Source organism: Micromys minutus (genome assembly GCF_963924665.1).
Source record: "Micromys minutus genome assembly, chromosome: 33".
Lineage (NCBI taxonomy): Eukaryota > Metazoa > Chordata > Mammalia > Rodentia > Muridae > Micromys > Micromys minutus.
In genome coordinates this window covers 5735699-5753428 of record NC_137968.1, presented here as the reverse complement: position 1 = coordinate 5753428, position 17730 = coordinate 5735699, and the positions used below count along the sequence as shown (strand labels likewise).

The 17730-nt window shown below is 45.3% G+C and overlaps 1 protein-coding gene across 1 annotated transcript; it reads right to left on the bottom strand.

Annotated features, from left to right (window-relative positions):
* Positions 1 to 899: 899 nt before the first annotated feature.
* DCSTAMP (dendrocyte expressed seven transmembrane protein) lies at positions 900 to 14765 on the bottom strand (the record flags this gene model as incomplete). Its single annotated transcript, XM_080909375.1, has 4 exons — positions 14754 to 14765; positions 7243 to 8284; positions 2032 to 2340; positions 900 to 974 (listed from the first exon to the last, which is right to left on the bottom strand). The coding sequence occupies exons 2-4, from the start codon at positions 8269 to 8271 to the stop codon at positions 900 to 902; spliced, it is 1413 nt and encodes a 470-aa protein (XP_080765501.1). The 5' UTR covers positions 8272 to 8284; positions 14754 to 14765.
* Between the last annotated feature and the right edge of the window lie 2965 nt (positions 14766 to 17730).

Genomic DNA, 17730 nt, shown 5'->3' with positions numbered 1-17730 from the left:
ACAGAGTCAAAGGCTGGAGGGATGGGAGGGTGGGGAGATAATGAGAAGAAACTGGACACAACTGTACACAATATTTAGTGTTTCAGACTGAGGGGCACACGGGGAAAAGGCAACTATGAGGTAACCCCGTGAAAGTCGTTATATACAAGACATTCAGGGGTCAGAAAGAGACCAGGAGATCAGTAGACACTGGTGACTTTATACAAAGTCCTGCCGCTGAGACACTTCACAATTGTTTTTATGAACTTTTTTTATTCTCCAAATGGTGTTTTTCTCTGAATGGTACTTGCCCTGTGCAATACCTCTTCAGGAAGGGGTCCAGACATAACTTCCTAATGACTTGCCTTTCTGTTGTTGTGATAAAATCACACAATCAAGGCAACGCATAGAAAGAAGGGTTTATTTGGGCTTAAGGTTCCAGAGAGGAACTCAGTTACCACCCCAATGGGGAACAAGGCTGACAGACGTGGCGGCAGGGACGGTCGAGAGCCTACATCTCCAGCCACCAGCAGGAAGTACAGCAAACAGGAATTAGCACATGGCTCTTAAAACTACAAAACACTCACTGGTGACACACTTTGTCTAGCAAGACCACACCTCGTAAGTCCCTCCAAATTTCACTAGCCGGGGACCAAGTTTTCAGACATCTAAGCCTCTGAGGGACATTTTCATGCCAACCACAGCTTTAACCAGAACAGTCTAGATGCTGTGTTTTGTTTGGAAAGCAAAATAAAAAACTATTCACCTAGGAGCCATTTGGAGTATGATTGAAAAGTGGCTTGAAGAATAACCAGAGGGAAAGGTTTGCAAACTCAAACATCTGTAAACCTCGTATAGCCCCCTCTTGTTGAGTAGACAGTGAATAGCAGCGGCTGACCCAGGGAGAGGGACCATGTTGCTCACGGGTTATCTTCACTTTCAGGGATCGCATGCTTCTTCCTAATCATTTTCAGGACTGGAAGCCAGAAGTAAATCTGAAAATTAGGTAAATAGACACTGGAATCAGTTCAAATCACTGCTAGACACTTTGAGAAACACAGAGTATATCCTTGGGGCTTTCCCGGTCATTCATTGGCTGGAACGGTTCTCCAGCTGTGTATGTGTGTTGTGTATGTGTATTGTGTATGTGTGTTGTGTATATGTAGCTGTCCAATAGAGGCAACGTGAATGATTTTCATGCTTGACACATCAGTGAATTTCTCCCTCTAGACACAAGTGCTTCCTCCTGTTCATCCCTGGGGACATATCCAGCTTGGCATTTATGAAGCAACTTTCTTTATTGACCTGGTGATCTGAATAAGAGAGTGTTTTGAACTATTCTTTGAATTGCTTGCAGATTCTTGTTTTTTTTTTTCTCTCATTAATAAGTAAGTCTAATCAAACCAGTAATGTGTATAAGAGAAAGATAGATAAATAGATGATCGATAGATAGGTGATATGTGATAGATGGTAGATAGATAGATAATAGATAGTAGATAGATAGATGATAGATAGATAGTAGATAGATAGATAGATAGTAGATAGATAGATAGATAGATAGATAGATAGATAGATAGATAGATAGTAGATAGATAGATGATAACTGATAGATGGTAGACAGACAGACAAATAGGTAGACAGATGATAGATAGATAGATAGATAGATAGATAGATAGATAGATAGATAGATAGATAGGTGATAGATACATGATAAATAGAGTGATAAATAGATAGGTAGATAATTATAGATAGATGGTAGACAGACAAACAGACAGACAGACAGAGAAAGAAAGGAATCTTTAAAGTTTACTAAGAGCTATTTCCTTCTATGTTTTTACTTTATCGTTAGTGTGGAAAGGTAGATTATTGGCCAGTGTTCTCCAATAGACAGAACAGAACATCTTCCCAATAGCCAACTACAGAATAGGTTCACTCACTCATACTGTAGTTTGGTTCCTAATGTAAACTCGTGGACTCCTTTGGAATCCAGTGCTGTGAGCTGTCAAGCTGGGCTTTCGCTTAGTTAGATATATAGCACCATCATGGCCTTACCTTTTTAAAGTACAGGTTTAGTTTCCTGTCTGCTTCTCCCAATGGCTGCTTAGATCGTTTCTCAAGGAGCTTCGCATGGAGGCGTTCAATTCGCTCCTTCTCCACTTTGGGATAGAAGGAGACGGACACTAGGACTTTAAGCTGCATCAGCATAGAAGACAGCAGTCCTAGTATTAGTAGTGTTAAGAGAATAATACTGAGAGGAACCCAGGTCTCAGACACACTGAGCCGTGGCTTAAAAGTGCAGCTTGGTTCAAACATAGATATATTAAAGGCAGAATCATGGATGACTCCTTCAGTTCCTTGCTTCTAAAATGAAAGAGTAAAATAATCAATATCTATATCCATATCCATATCTATAATTTATATCCATATCTATATCTATATCCATATCCATGTCTATATCTAACTATATCTGTGCCTATGTCTATGTCTATATCTATATCCATGTCTATATCTATATCTACATCTACATCTATATCTATATCTATATCCATGTCTATATCTATATCTACATCTATATCTATATCTATATTCATGTCTATATCTATATATACATCTACATCTACATCTATATCTACATCCATGTCTATATCTATAACTATATCTACATCCATGTCTATATCTATATCTATATCTACATCTATATCTATATCTATATCTATATCATCTATGTCTATATCTATATCTACATCTACATCTACATCTAAATCTACATCTATATCTATATCTATATCTATATCCATGTCTATATCCATATCCACATCTATATCTATCTATATATTCCATCTTCTACTCTGTCTCATTTGTCTTTCTACTTTCTCGAAACACACTATTCTCCTGAAAATATTCAGGGAGCTTTGTCTGAAGTAGCTGTCTGTAAGGTGGACAGCAGTGGTGAACTCTGTGAGTTCAAGACCAGCCTGGTCTACAGAGTGAGTTCCAGGACAGTTGGGGACAGGGAGAAACCTGTCTCAGAAAATGATGCAGAGGGTGTAGCTGTCTGTCAAATATCCCTGTATGCATTATGATTGGGACAGAGAAGAAGGGCTGACTTTTATCTGTAAAGGTGACAGTGTTTTCCAAAGGGGGTTTGTGGAGAAACTCTATCAGGTAGAGCCAATAGCTCTGCCTCTCCTTGTTAGACCAGATGCCTGTGGGAATGTTAGGTTCTCGGAAGGCAGAGAACTATGCTTTAACACGAGTAACCATATACCATTTTAATGGATTTTTTTTTTTTTGGCTTGGTGTTTTACTCAGGGCCCACAGAGGTGGTGAAAGATGGGGAGTCAGCTCAAGTTAAAGAGAATTGGTGGGTTACACAACCATTCAAGCCTTCGAGGAAGGACAAACTGCCTTCATCATCCTACAAAGTTAAAAGATACATGGACATTCAAACGCCTGTAAGGACAAACTCCCTTTCATCGAACCACAGTTAAAAGATAACAAGAGACCGAGTCATAGACTCAATCTTTTCTGTTAGGGGGAATTCTTCCTCTTTAGAATAGAACATCTCTATTTAGGATGGCATGTTGACCCACATCATTGAGGGAGACTCAGTGATCTTGTTGGAGGAGGTTAGAAGAGGCATTTTTTGATCCCTCTGGATGGTAGAAGGGGGTTTGAAGGCTAGAGAACAAACCAGTTGTTCAGCCAATGAGAAGAAAGACAGAAGATGACATTGAAACCCCCAGCAAAGACACCCGAATGGAGAGTGCGTGCTGACTCAGCTCTTTCTCTCCTCTGACCTGGAAAAGTCATTTAGTCTCTCGGTGGATTTGTTTTCTAATTTGGTAAAGCAGGAATTAATGGACCAGATCCTGCCCATGAATAAACTACTCCCAGTGAAAATTAAACACCTTGGGGATGAGGCATTAACCTTACAGACTGGAATACTCAGTAAGTTATTATCACCCTAGGGCCAGAGAGCCCTCGGGCCAAGCAAGAACTCAATAAATGAACTTCTCTAAATAAATATATAGATAGATAAATACATAAATAGACAAGTAAATAATGTAACCACACCCAGTGAGCATCTTGTGTCTTAGACCTCCCATCAAACCTAGGACCTCTCTACAAATGCCAAGTGACATGTGTGCCAAAGCAGTGGGAAACATTTGGGTAGCCTCTCTTCTCCTTTTATTAAAAAGACAGTCTCAATCTACGATTAAATGGAGATTTCAGTCCCTAGAGCAGACGCACGCACTCTTTTTTAATACGATGGGAGAAACAAACACAGCGATCGAGTCATCGATGAGCAATCCTGCAATGAGAAAGCAGCGGGTGTTCGGTCTGGGAAGAAGCTATTTAGTCTAGAAATCTGACCGGGGATTTGCCACTGGGAGTCGGAGCTTCAGAAAGATTGAGTCAACGCTTTTGTATGGGCTTGCTTCGGGGCGACGTAGAAGACTTATTTGCTCTTTTAAAATGGCAAGCAATATCAGAAATGAGACCCCAATGGTTTAGAATATGTTTACTTCTCTTAAGTAAACAGCTCGCTGAGATGGTATTGCTTGCAATGCGTGGGAGGTTCTGCTACCCTGGAAAATGAAGGAAGTCCAGTATCTGACCTATGGGATGCCCTCACTAAATCGGGACAATGGCTACTTTTACTTACATTGCTCATCCACCCAAGCTCCACTTGGATCGCTTCCCACTCTCCTTACTTAACGCATCTGTCCAAAACTGTACAAGGGAAGAGAAATATTGGCAAAACCTTATACCACTCTTTCTCTTCCCGTCCGGTTTCTCTTTTGCAAATCTGCCATAGCAGAGGTGAGAAGCCTTCAAGGGCATCTTGGGGTAAGAACAGGGCATTGCCAGTCATGTGGAAGGAGGCAAGCTTCTGGCACAGTCTCCCAGGGACAGCAGAAGGAAATGTAGGTGTCACAGAAACCTTGCTCTCAGACCTGACCCAGTGCCCAACATCCAGCTACTGTTATGTGTGTGCAGTGGTCTCTTCCGTTGGCATGTAAGTTCTGTTGTGGAACTATCATGGCCTATACATTATTATATCGCTGGTACTCAACAATGCTTAAGGATGAGTTTTATGGGAAGATAGAACTTAGACATACACACAAACACACAGACAGAGAGACACACTCATGCACACAAACACATGAACACACACATGTACATGTGCACACAGAAACACAGACACACACATGGACAAAGACACACAGACACACATACACAGGTATACACAGATACACAGACATACACATAGATACAGAGACACAGACACACACACACACACACATGTTTTATACTGGCAGAGAGAGAAATACACAAGAGAATCAGGAGATATCGGGACAAGTGTGAGAACAAGAAGACTGTGGGGGGGTGAGGTGAGCGTGGTGAGGTAGAGGAGAACGAGGTGGAGAGAAGTCTTTTGCTCCTGGGCTTTTTGTTTAGCATCATCTGAAGCACGCCTTCCATTATCTGCCCATTCCAAACATCTAGAGCAACAGGGAACCTTACAATTAAGTGAATTCTTCAGGGGCAGCAGAGAGCTCAAAGTAATCAACTGTAAGAAGCAGCTCAGGATTTGGAGGGCAAGAGCCCCGAGACTGGGGTGCCAAACCAGAGGAAGGGGAAGGGCAGAAGAACTTGAGGCACCCAGAAGCAGAGAAAGGGAGAGAGGAGTTCAAAGTGGCCGTTCACCACAGCTTCTTGATGAAGAGGGGACAACTCACATAGCCTATAGGGAACTTGACCCCAGCAGGTACCCTTCCCCCTTCTTCCACCTGATTCAACTCCATAATTTTTAATGTAATAAAAACAGGCGGGTATCTGATGTTTTCCAGATCCTGTGAAATGTTGCGGGCGAAATGGGGAAAAGAGAAAAGGTGTGGTGTAACCCTAGTGTTCTCTGCAAGCTCATGGCTACAGAGCGGAGAGAGAGAAGCTAAAGGAAAAACAGATTTTCCACACACAAAACCAGGTCCTAGGAAGACAAAGTCTTTGGGTGATGAAGATTCTCACAGAAGCTGCTGGGCGTATCGAGGTTTGGAGTTCCAGCTTCGTTCTGGTGGGAGAAATAGAAAGGGGTTCGCAGTCTTGACTGCACAGTGGCATTACTGGAATGGTAGCTGAAAAAAATCACTTTAATCCAAGCAAAGTGGATTCTTCGAGGATTCTGGATAGGAGCATCACTTCCTGTCTTTTCAATTACACACACACACACACACACACACACACACACACACACACTCACGCACACACACATACACACACACTGACACATACACACACACACACACACACTCAAACACACACACACAGACACACACACACAGACACACACACACACACACACACACACACACACACACACATCCCTGCTCCCCCAGACACATGTTGACAGTCACTGACTGAAGTTATGTAAAAAGAGAAACCAAGGTGTTTATGGACAGCATTTTAATGGTTTCCTCCACATCCCACTATTTCCGGTTGGTAAGGACTCGGGCTACAAAACAAAGTTCTCAGTCAGAAGAGTTTGGAGTCTGTCTGCTCAAGTTTCCACAGCAAGAGGAACTCAGGCCCAAAACCCTGCTTGGTTGGTCTGTATATACTTCTTGAGACTCAACCAAAGTGAAACCAAAGCTTAACACCCGACACAAATTTACACCTACACCCTAGGGTTGGCTGACTGTCAAACCTCAACAATATAATGTCCCAGTTCCTGAAAACTCTGACACTGAGAGAAAAGCCTCAGCAGGGACATTAAGTCGGACTCTTCAAGATGGAGAAACTGTCCTCGTGCGCCCTAATGTGACCCTGAGCCTGTTTTGAGGGGGACATGGCCATTTTTCCCGTGCACAGAGAGATACGTGTGATACCTCCACAAGCCACGTAATGCTGCTGGCTAAATAAAACCGGACGGTACAGAGTGAACGGCTTCCCAAAGGAAGATGCCCACACTCGGACTTCAGCCCAGCAATAGCGATCTAGACATCTTCTGAACTAAAAGAGAATAAATTTATGCTGTTTTAAGGCACCCAGCTAATGACCATTATAATAGCCATAGGGGGAAAAAATAACACAGAATTATATTCTAACTCCGGGACCTAATTTAGATCATATTACTGGGCTCCTACTATGTGCCAGGCACCAGGAGTCTGAAGACACACTGGCTGGCTTGGGATAGCGCAGCCCTTTCGCAAGCCACACCAATAAAAAGCCCCGCTACGCCACGCTTGTGAGCCCTACCTCTCCGAGTAGCTTCAAGTGAACCTCCAGCCCTGGCAAGCTTTGGAACTGTTTGTTCGCGGAGGAAATGAGCCGAAACAGCAGATAATCCACAGCCGCGAACAGCACCCACGTGTAGAGAGAGGTCAGGACAGGAAGGAAAAACAGCCCAAGGTTTTTCCCCTCTTTAGGAGTCAGCTGCAAAGATGGGACGATGACGTATTTCCTCCTTTCCTTCTTGTTCAGCGGGAGGACGCAGGGCCGCGCCCGGTGCCTCTCGTGTTCATCAAACCGGACAAACTGTCTGGTGATGTAGACATTCTGATAGTTCCAGCCACGAGGGCCCAGGAATCGCTTCAGAAAGAGGCCGGTGCTGACCAGGACGAGCAGGAGGCCGGCGAGGGCGAGCAGCTTCTGGCCCACGGAAGTCAGAAGCTCTGTCGTGAGCACCATGTGGTGCAGGACGCTCAGGACTTCCCCTCTAGTGTCATTCATATGAGCCTCCAGGGCATGGCTGGGACTAAAAAGAGAGACCACCAGAGTGTGGTTCCAAGAAACAAGGTCATCAAATAGACTCAGTGGAGTAGCAAGGCCGTAAATCCACTCGATGGCTTCAGTATAACGTTTTAGAAGTGGGAAATGTATCGACAAGCTCTTCGCCCTTAGGTTGCAGGTCATGCTGTCTAGGAGACCTCTGAGGTTAGAAAAAATGTTTTCCACGTGTCCAAAGATCACCACCCCAGTGCCAGCCGCAATCAAAGCGTTCCGCCCTTCACGGAGGCCACACGAGAGAACCGCCAGAAGAACAAAGCACCGAGCGTGCTTAGAGCAGCACAGAAGGACACAGGTGGTCGCCCAGACAACCGAGAACAGAACAACGGATGGGAAGAGCCAGTAGAAGGCTGCCGAGAGAAGGGTGACCGAAAGGAAAGCCACAATGCAGCAAATTCCCAAATGCTGGGTGAAGTCCAGCCAGCCAGTGCTTCCTGGAAACACATACGTGTCCCAGAGCCTTAGGAAAATACTGGTCCCCAAGGTCCAGAGCCTCATACTCCCTGTGTCCCTAAAAATAAAAAGGAAACCAAATTCAGAAATTATTTAAAAATCAGATGGTAGACTAGCTGTAAATACTCATACATATATGTGTGTATTAAATATACCTTTAATATATATTAAAGATGTGTATTCATATTATATACATACACATACACATACATATACATATACATTATATACACATATACATACACATATACATCATATACATACACATCATATACATACATATGCACATACACATACATATACATATACATCATATACACATACACATATACATCATATACATACATATAGACATACACATACACATACACATATACATCATATACATACATATACACATACACATACACATACACATATACATATACATATATGACACCTGGAAGTGGTGCCACACAACTCTTTAATCCCAGTACTTGAGAGACAGAGGCAGGCAAGTCTCTGAGTTTAAGGCCAGCCTGGTTTATAGAGTGAGTTCCAGAACAGCCAAGGCTTCATTTAAAAAAAAAAAATCCTGTCTCCAAATAAAATCAACCAACCAAGCAAACGGAAACAGCAACAACAACTGCATGTGAGGTGTGTTTCTGCATCTTTGGGTTGGCCTCATGATTTAGGCAATTAAATGTGGCAGCGATGCCCACACGCCAGCCTCAGGACTCGGTTTTTTATGCTCTAGTCTCGCACTACCATCTGTTGTACTGTGGTAATTAGTGTCTTTTAGCATGTTAACAAATTGTCACAGACTCAGGAGATCAAAGAGACACCCACTTATTCTTAGAATTCTTCCTGGAGGTCAACAGTCTAAAATGGGTCCCTAGAGCCGTGGCCCTTCTGGAGGACCAGGAGAACTGGGTTACTTTCCTGCCCAGCTCCTTGGGGAAGGGAGCCTGCATCCTCTGAACCCAGCTGCTCCTTCCTCAGTCTCAAAGCCAGTAAGATTGTATCCTGTAAGTGTAACCTGAATGACATAAACAAATACCTAACAAACACTGTAACATATACTCAGATTTAATGGGGGACTCTGAGCAAGCTTTAAACACTCTCAAATATGTTCATTTTCCTGGAAGTATTATGGGGTAGGGTCTGCAGCATAGCTGAACGCTGTGTGTGTTACACCGGGTGTGGTAGAGATGGATGTAGGTGGCAGTTCTAGGGCATGAACTGAAAATCGGAGGAAGATCTGATGTGTTCAAGCTGAGTGGAGTTAGCGAAAGGCAGAATTACGATGGAGGAGAGAGACCCCCAGGAACAAACACGTGTAAATTTCCAGTGCAGGACACAGACAGCGTCCCTTCTGAATGGATCCCGGCACAAAGACATGTGGAGAAAACTCACACTAAAGACAGGCGGTGCCCACTGATTTTTCTAAATTTAAGCTGCTGCAACAAAATTGGGTTTGTTTTTGTTTTCTTTTGTTTTTGTTAGCTCGACACAGGGTAGAGTCATGTGGGGAGAGGAACCCTCAGAATCAACTTGGGAGGGGATTTTAGTGCAGGGTTGGGCAACTTCAGACAAGGGTTGCTTGGGTCAAGGATTTGGAGCAGAACATTGGGAACCAGGAAGGCATTGCGGAGGAGAGCTATTATAGCAGGCAGACAGAAATTAGAGATGGAGACAGGAAGTGAGCAGGGATAATATGCCCCAAGAACTCTTCCCCCAGTGGTCTATTTCCTCAAGCTCAGCCCCACCCACTCAGTATCCATAGCCTCTCAAGATAGTGTGGCCATCTGGAGACTAAAATTCCAATCATGAGCCTGGGCGGGAGCACTGCAAACTCACCCCACAGCGAGGGTCGTTGTCACGTAGATTAGCTTCACAGGAATCAATATCTCTCTCCTACACATGCACACACACACATACACACTAATAAGATAAACTAAAATCTTTTTAAATAAAATTGCCCCACAGGAGGCTGTTCCTGCATCATAAGGAAGGGGAATTAGAGAGATCAGGCTGGAGATCATGAAGGTCTATCTCTCTTTTTTCCTGTGAACTGTGTCATTTCTCAGTCAGTGAGCCATGTTTGCACGTGGCCTCCAGGGAAGAAAAAGCCAATATCACCAATAGGCCTGTGCTCCTGAAACTTTTCCACTGCCCCAGGAGAGCTTAGTGGATATTGGGCAGTGGGTAGGTAGGAACTGTCTCCTTAGACTCAGCCCTTTGCACTTTCTTTGCTATTAATTTTAGAGCTTTAAGATTTGATCCTGTGCTGTTACTTGACTGACTGATACATAAGCAATAATTGTCTATTACATCAAGGGCACTTTGCAAGAAGCCTCCCCACCCCCTGCTTCAAACACACTTTGCATCTTATGCAGAGGAAACTGAAGCTATTAGCCTTTGCTGAAATTAGCCAGCTGTACTGGCTGGTTTTGTTCAACTTGACCCAAGCTGGAGTTATCACAGAGAAAGGAGCCTCAGTTGAGGAAATGCCTCCATGAGATCCAGCTGTAAGGCATTTTCTCAACTAGTGATCAAGGAGGGAGAGCCCAGCCCATTGTGGGTGGAGCCATCCCTGGCACAGCCCATTGTGGGTGGAGCCATCCCTGGCCCAGCCCATTGTGGGTGGAGCCATCCCCGGGCTGGTAGACCTGGGTTCTATAAAACAGGCTGAGCAAGCCATGGGAAGCAAGCCAGTAAGTAACATCCCTCCATGGCCTCTGCATCAGCTCCTGCTTCCTGACCTGCTTGAATTCCAGTCCTGACTTCCTTTGGTGATGAACAACGATATGGAAGTGTAAGCTGAATAAACCCTTTTCTTCCCCGACTGCCAAGAGCTGATCCAAGCATCACAGGCCCATTTCCACTGTCTATTCATTGTTTTTTCTCTCCTCATCTGAAAGGTCATAAACCTCTGAGGTTAGAATGTCAGTAGATTCATCTTTAACCAAACGAGAAGACCCAGTTTCATTTTTTTCCTAATTTCTTCTATGAGGTCCCAATTTTTCTTGTCTGCTGAAATATTAATAATGTATATTGTAGGCTCATTTCTTCCTTCTCTTGCCTTTTTCCTTGTACAGCATGTTCTTGATACAGATATTCCTCCACAAGTAAGAAACAGATTTATAGACACATTAAAATTTGAGTACTCTACAATAAAATCTAATATCAATTAAATGAGATCTATGGCTGCAATTTCATTCTGTCAGGGGTACATGTTTACTCAACAAGCAAACAGTTCCACCCTTAGACTCCTTGGCTTTGAGAACAGGATGTCTCCCCGAGGCATTCTCTCAGTGTGTCGTTCTAGAGACAAAGCTGAGTCCTGACCTTGACCCCGTCCTTCCCTTCCTCCCAAGTGTGGCTTTGATTTTTTTCCACCTTTCAGCTTATCACCTTCCCTAATGTAGATGACACGCCTGATCCTTCTGACTGAAACTTAAGAAGAAAATTTTCTCCAGACACATCACCATTCCCTAGAGATGATGTGTCCTGACAAAGTAACACATTTCCAGACCATCATGCAATTCCGTAGAAAATGAAAACTTTCTGTTTTCTGTACTTGAACTTGGACACTCACGATCATGGAAGGGCTGAGTGGTAAGCTTGTTGAGCCATTCTCCTGGGACTAGGAGGCTCTGTGTGGTTACAATCGACTTCAGTGCGAGCCCTACCATTCTGCTAGATATCCCGATTCTCTCGTTTCCAATAAGCAGAGAACCAAGCAACACTAGCCATTTCTTTCCCGGAGTAAAAGTTTCCTGTGTGCATGCCATGGTCAGACAGGAACAATGTAACAAAATGCCTTAGGAAGAAGCAGAGGGTGTCCATTGAGTTTTGGAAACTGGAAGACCTTGAGGTTGCACAGGGTCAGCTTCTGGTGGGGGTTTTCCTCCTGATAACTGCTTCCTCTCTGTGTCCTCATGAGGCAGAAAGGGAGAGGCAGCTCTCTGATTTCTCCTCTCCCTTTGTGTCTCTCTTCTCTCCTTTTTAATTTCCCAGTGTGTTGTCTTAATTAACGTGAAGCCCCCCACCAGTCTGTGAGATCAGTTTCTCCTCTCTCTTCAGCGATGGTAAGCAGTAACCTTTTCCTCCTCTAAGGACAGCAGTCACGTTGGGTGAGATTGCTACCTGTAGGTCTCATGAACCCTTAGAGAGTGCACTCTCTCACCGAGCACACTTGCACACTGAACACACTGGATTCACTCTCTAACGCCTTCCTTTAAGTGCTGCTATGGCACTGTTAAAAACCGTGGCTCAGTCTGGCTGACTCTGAGCTCAGTTGTCCTTTTGCACTTGACCTTGAAGCTGAGGACCTCCTCCAGCCACACCCTGGGATCACTCTTGTTCCGTGGGATACTCTGAGTGTGCTGTAAGCTCATTTCTAGTCTCTGCATCTTGGAATTTATTTGAGCTCCATTTGCTTCCCTTTCTCTCTGTTTACTGGACCGGGTTCCTCATCCTCTGTGCTATTTCTGAAAGCTTACTGGATCCCTTTATTTCTCTTCATTTTGCTTCCATTATCAATAATGACTATTGCCCGACTCAACAGCCTTGTCTCTCCAACATAAAGAGCCTGCTTCTTGCTTTTACAGCAATTTTCTGAGAGTAAGCTCCTCTACCTTGCTTTTATCCCTAGCCTACAGTTTGCATCATGCCCCAAGCAGACAAGCCTTAGCTAGGGTTTACAACAGAGTGCCACCAAAACACCATGTCCCTTTCAAAGGGTTAAGGGGATGTTCATAAGACTCAGTTGGGGGTTCGGGGGAAAGACAACAAAAAAGAACAGAGCTGCAGTGAAGAGAAACCAAGTACCCTGCAGAGCTGTGAAGCCTGTGTATCTAACCCGAGCCCATGTTTGTCTGCTTTTATGAAGAGCTGTTGCCATAGAAACGGGAGCACCAGCCTTTCTCATTCACCCTACATGTGTAGCTAGCAAGCACAGCTGCTGTGGTTTTCTCTGATACAGTGTGTATGCACGTGTGTGTGTACTCATGCATGTATATTCATGTGTGTGTACTCTTGTGTGTGTGTGTGTGTTGTGCACGCACTCACACATGTTAAGTTTCAGTGCATCCTCATGGTCTGACATGGAATGCATGAATTCCTGCTTCAACACCCAGAATCTATTCTTCCCACCTTATTGGGAGTCAGAAACACCCCTATTCCTGAGTACTATCCTTCAAGCACAAGTCAAACCTCAATGTGCAAGTGTATTTCCTACCTTCCTTCAGAGGCAGGATGTGGTCAGATACTATAACACAGGCACCCATGAAATAGTCACAACTTGCAAGCGAATGGTTCACCCCGAGAGTGCTCTAGGTGGAAGTTGCACATCTCCACTGAGGCACACAGTAGGCCTGCTGCTCCGCTGATGATGAAAAGCAAAAAGCCTATGACCTCCCTCTGGCAGAACACTTTCCAGTGAGAAGTCCGACCCTGCATCTGAACAGAATCCAATGGCCTAAACTCGGCCAGCACAGTTTATCCGAAGACACCCAAGGGAACATTAACCCAATGGGACAGTCTCTCCTTTCTGCCAGGGCACCTCCAGCCAGTTCTGCCTCCAACTTTCTGTGGGACTTCACATGATGTGAAAGTCATCTGAAAAAAAATTCCTGCAGAAGGCAGGGTGAGATTTTAAAAGGGTTCCAGGCATGGAGAAAGGAGGGCCTCCTCTCTAGATTGCATCAGCCTACACAGGCTGTGTGGCCTTTGATAGGTCATTTCACCTCCTGAGCCCTCGGCTTGGTCCCTGCTGGCCCAGGTGATAGATGAATGCTAGTCACAGATTCCTGGGGCGAGCTCTTTACAGCCACTTCTGAGGCAGAGAATCAAAGCTCGGCCCTGAAAGTGGAACACAGGAGGAATGAAAGATGGCCGCTTGCTTTTTTTCCCTTCCTTTTTATCCCCTCTCTTTTTTGCTCGCTGTTAAGCTCCTGCAAGCTTATCTTTTGGTTGGGAACACGCTGTTCTCTCTCTCAGGCTGCCAAAATAGCAGGAGCTGCAGTCTCTTCTGAGGTGGAACGAATTCCTCATCACTCTGGTTTAATCTTTTCTTTCTTTCTTTTTTTTTTTTTTTTTTTTGCCTTGGGAAAAGCCAGCAACTGCCCTCTCCGAGAAGGCAGCCATCATACAGGAAGGAGATTAATAGAAGCTTCAGGGTAAACAGAGCAGTAAGTGTGGGACGGTTCAGTTCATCACTGTGCTGGAAGCTCAGTTAGCCAAGGTGGCTCGCCCTGTATTAGTGAACCCCACAGACCAGCTGCCCTGCTAACCACAGCCACTGCTAGGCTTTAGCAGTACACTCCTCCTCCTCTACAGCCTTCCCTGAGCGTATGAGTACCCATGAGTACCCGGTACCAGTCCTGCAAGGCTGTCTCCCCTCTCCTTCGCCACACAGACACACGGCTGAGGTAGAGGACAGGTTTAAAGTACTCTATGATCTCTGGGGCTAGATTTCAGTTTACTAGCACGTTCTTTTAAAAGCAATTCTAGGAGCAAGATTATTTTGAAAGTTTACTTACAAGTTCCTCTTAGGTTCCTTCACAAGCACAAAACATGCCCTTCTGGAAGCTCGGAGGCTTAATATAGGTCAGGGAAAGGGGAAGCAGACATGGGAAGGTGGGCCACATCACCGTGAATCAACCTCTTCATTTCCTTCACAAAGTGACTAAGTTATTTAATGTTAATCGAGGCTAAAGACTGTTCAAAGGAACCGCAGATTTCATTCTAGCACTTTCCTTGACAATGTTCCAGACAGTAGTGCTAGGGAATGATGTAATAGAAGCTTTTCAACACAATGAGTTGTGGAAATAGAGACCCCCTTCTCTTTCTTCTTCTTTTCCTCCCACTCACCCCAGTCACTGGGAGGGGTAATGAATGGTCTTGCCCTCAGCCCCCATCCACAACTGACAAATCAGGCTTCTGGATAAGCCCAACCTCTGAAGCCTAGTAGGTGCTTTAAGGCTACACACAGTATGTACAGCTTAGATTCAGTCTCTGGCTAAAAAGTCCATTGGTGTTGAAGGGATTTAGAGAAGACGCAGAAACTTCGTATACAACCTGTCAATACGTCCGAGAAAACTTTTACCTTAAATTTCACAATTCCTAGACAAACTCAAGTGTCGCTGGATTCAAACAACGTGTCAGGTTAAGACACCTGTTTACTCTGATGAAAATTTGGGATGTTGTGGGTAAAGGGAATGAGAATTAGCCAGATGGCACCCCAACAACAGGGTCACATCGAACTGGAAACTACGGGGTGAATGGACTGTCTGAAGAGCACCCTATTGGGACAGGGGGTGGGAGAACAAAGGTCTCCCTTTCTTAGGAATGGCCCCAGGAGACCATTTTGCAGGGTTCCTAGAGCAAAGCTTTGGAGAGCTGAGTTCATGCACGGAGAGCTGAGGTGGAGAAGGACAGATGTGACTAGTCAAGGGGACTGATAACAGTGGAGTGGGGGGGGCAAAGAAAAAAACCAATGATGGGGAGAGGCACATGCGGCCCTTCCTGTCCAAGACGACTGATCCGAAAGCTGTGGTGGGGCCCCAAGCGAGGAAGCATCAAGCAGTGAAGATTCGAGGGAGGGACCTCGAGCGGGGGGGTTAGAAAGAGGAGACCTGGGGAACTTCCCTGAATCTTGAGACTAGGGCTTTAATGCTTTGGGAATCGCCGTTTCCAAGGTGGAGGGGTGAATCCATGAGGCAGGATGAGCGGAGTCTGCTAGAGCTGAGCAGAGCAGTGCTGGGAGTGAGAAATGGATATGGGGGGGTTGTGGGGGGCGTACAGGAAGCAGCCTAGCGGACAAGCCCTGGGAGAGGCTTGGTACAGGAAACACCAGGGCAGTGAACCCTGGGAGGGGCTTGGCACTCTTGGAAGCAAGGAGAAAAGTGGAGCGTGTTTCCCGGTCTCGCAGCAAAAGGATGCTAGAATCCTGTTACGCTCCGGGAAGAGGTACCGATCAGAGGGTTCCACCCGGGCCGTCTGCAGCAGGTAAGGGAAGGCTTGAATTCCGACTCTCTAGTGCCCCCTGGGGAGTTTCAAGAGTCCCTCAAAAGTCCCAAGATTTGGAGCAAGACTAATGGCCTGGTGGGCTTCCACCGTAAAGACCCCTGCAAGTGGGTTTTACTTGGAGTAGAGGAGAGGAGTGTGGACATCTCAAATTCAGTTGCACGATGTCATTTTAGTGCGTCCCGTGACTCTAGAAAAGGAGACAAACTATTCCCAGCTGTGGCTCCTAGCCGGGTCAGCTCCGATGCTCCTTAGTGACTTTGAGATGCTCCTTAGTGACTTTGAGAGTGCACAGTAGGCTGTCCTCAGGCCTCAGCTTAACAGCTTCTGACGGCAAGACACGGTGGGCAACGGTATAGAGTGCCTTCCGATCCTACAGTGTTAGATCAGGATCTGGGCTTCACAGAGCTCACTGGAGTTCTGTTGGCAAGGAGAAGCCATCATGGAAATGTCTGTAGAATCCGAGCGTCAGGAGCAGGCTTCTTTCTTTCTCGCACCATTGAGGAAGCTGCGCCATTTTAGTCGCACCATAGATGCGCACATGGTTCCAGGTTTGTCTCAACCCAAGAATGCCTCTGAGAGCCAAGACAGCCGCAGGATGTCTTTGGAAGGCACGGACATTAGAACCATCACAACTTTCAACTTTCAATCAGGACAAACTTTCCTGCACTGCCAACGGGTGATACAATGTTTCCTGTGTGTAGGAGCTCAGCGGTCTTGGCCCTGCCTCTCCTTTGCATTGCAGATCCACTGGTTTCTCTCAGACAATTACACTACGTCACTTACAGGTCCTAATTATTTCTGCAGCTCCACTAATTGAGCCTGTGTCACCTTTGACACCCAGGGTATCATCTGTGTTTTCTCTTGGTGGAGTACACATTCAAGAATTACTGTGTGCTGCCCCTGTGCTAGGTCCCTAGGTCCCTTGATCAGCAAGACTTGGACATATAAGAAAGTCTAAGTGGAAGGCATGAGTTGACCTTGTCTTCCTTACTCACTTTGGGGGTAGAAAGGTTTCTTTGGGCTCAGTTCTGGACATTTCAGTCCATGGTTGGTTGTTTCCTTGCATTTGGCCCTATGGTGGGATAAGTTGCTTGCCTCAGGGGAGCTGATAAACAGAGAGGAAAGAGAACAGATTGGTCTTACAATAACCTTCAAGCCCTAGTAACTTATTAGGGCTCTCTATTAGGGCTGCCTCTCAAAATTACTACTACCTCCTAATAGCTCTGCTGATGAGGACCAAGCTGTTGAACCATTAAAAAAAAACATTTGAATTCTGAGCTATAGCGTAGGGATATCGATGTGGTATAGAAAGGCTTAGGGTAAAGACAAGAGGCTCTCTGAAACCTCCTGGGAATAGAAGATGGCGGGACCGTGGATGAGGGGTGTGTCTTTGCAGAGTGTATCTTGCCTTGTCTCTTTTCTCTCTGGCTCTGCTTCCTGAGAGTCCTGAAATGCTCAGCCTCCAACATTGTCCCGCGCTACCGTCTT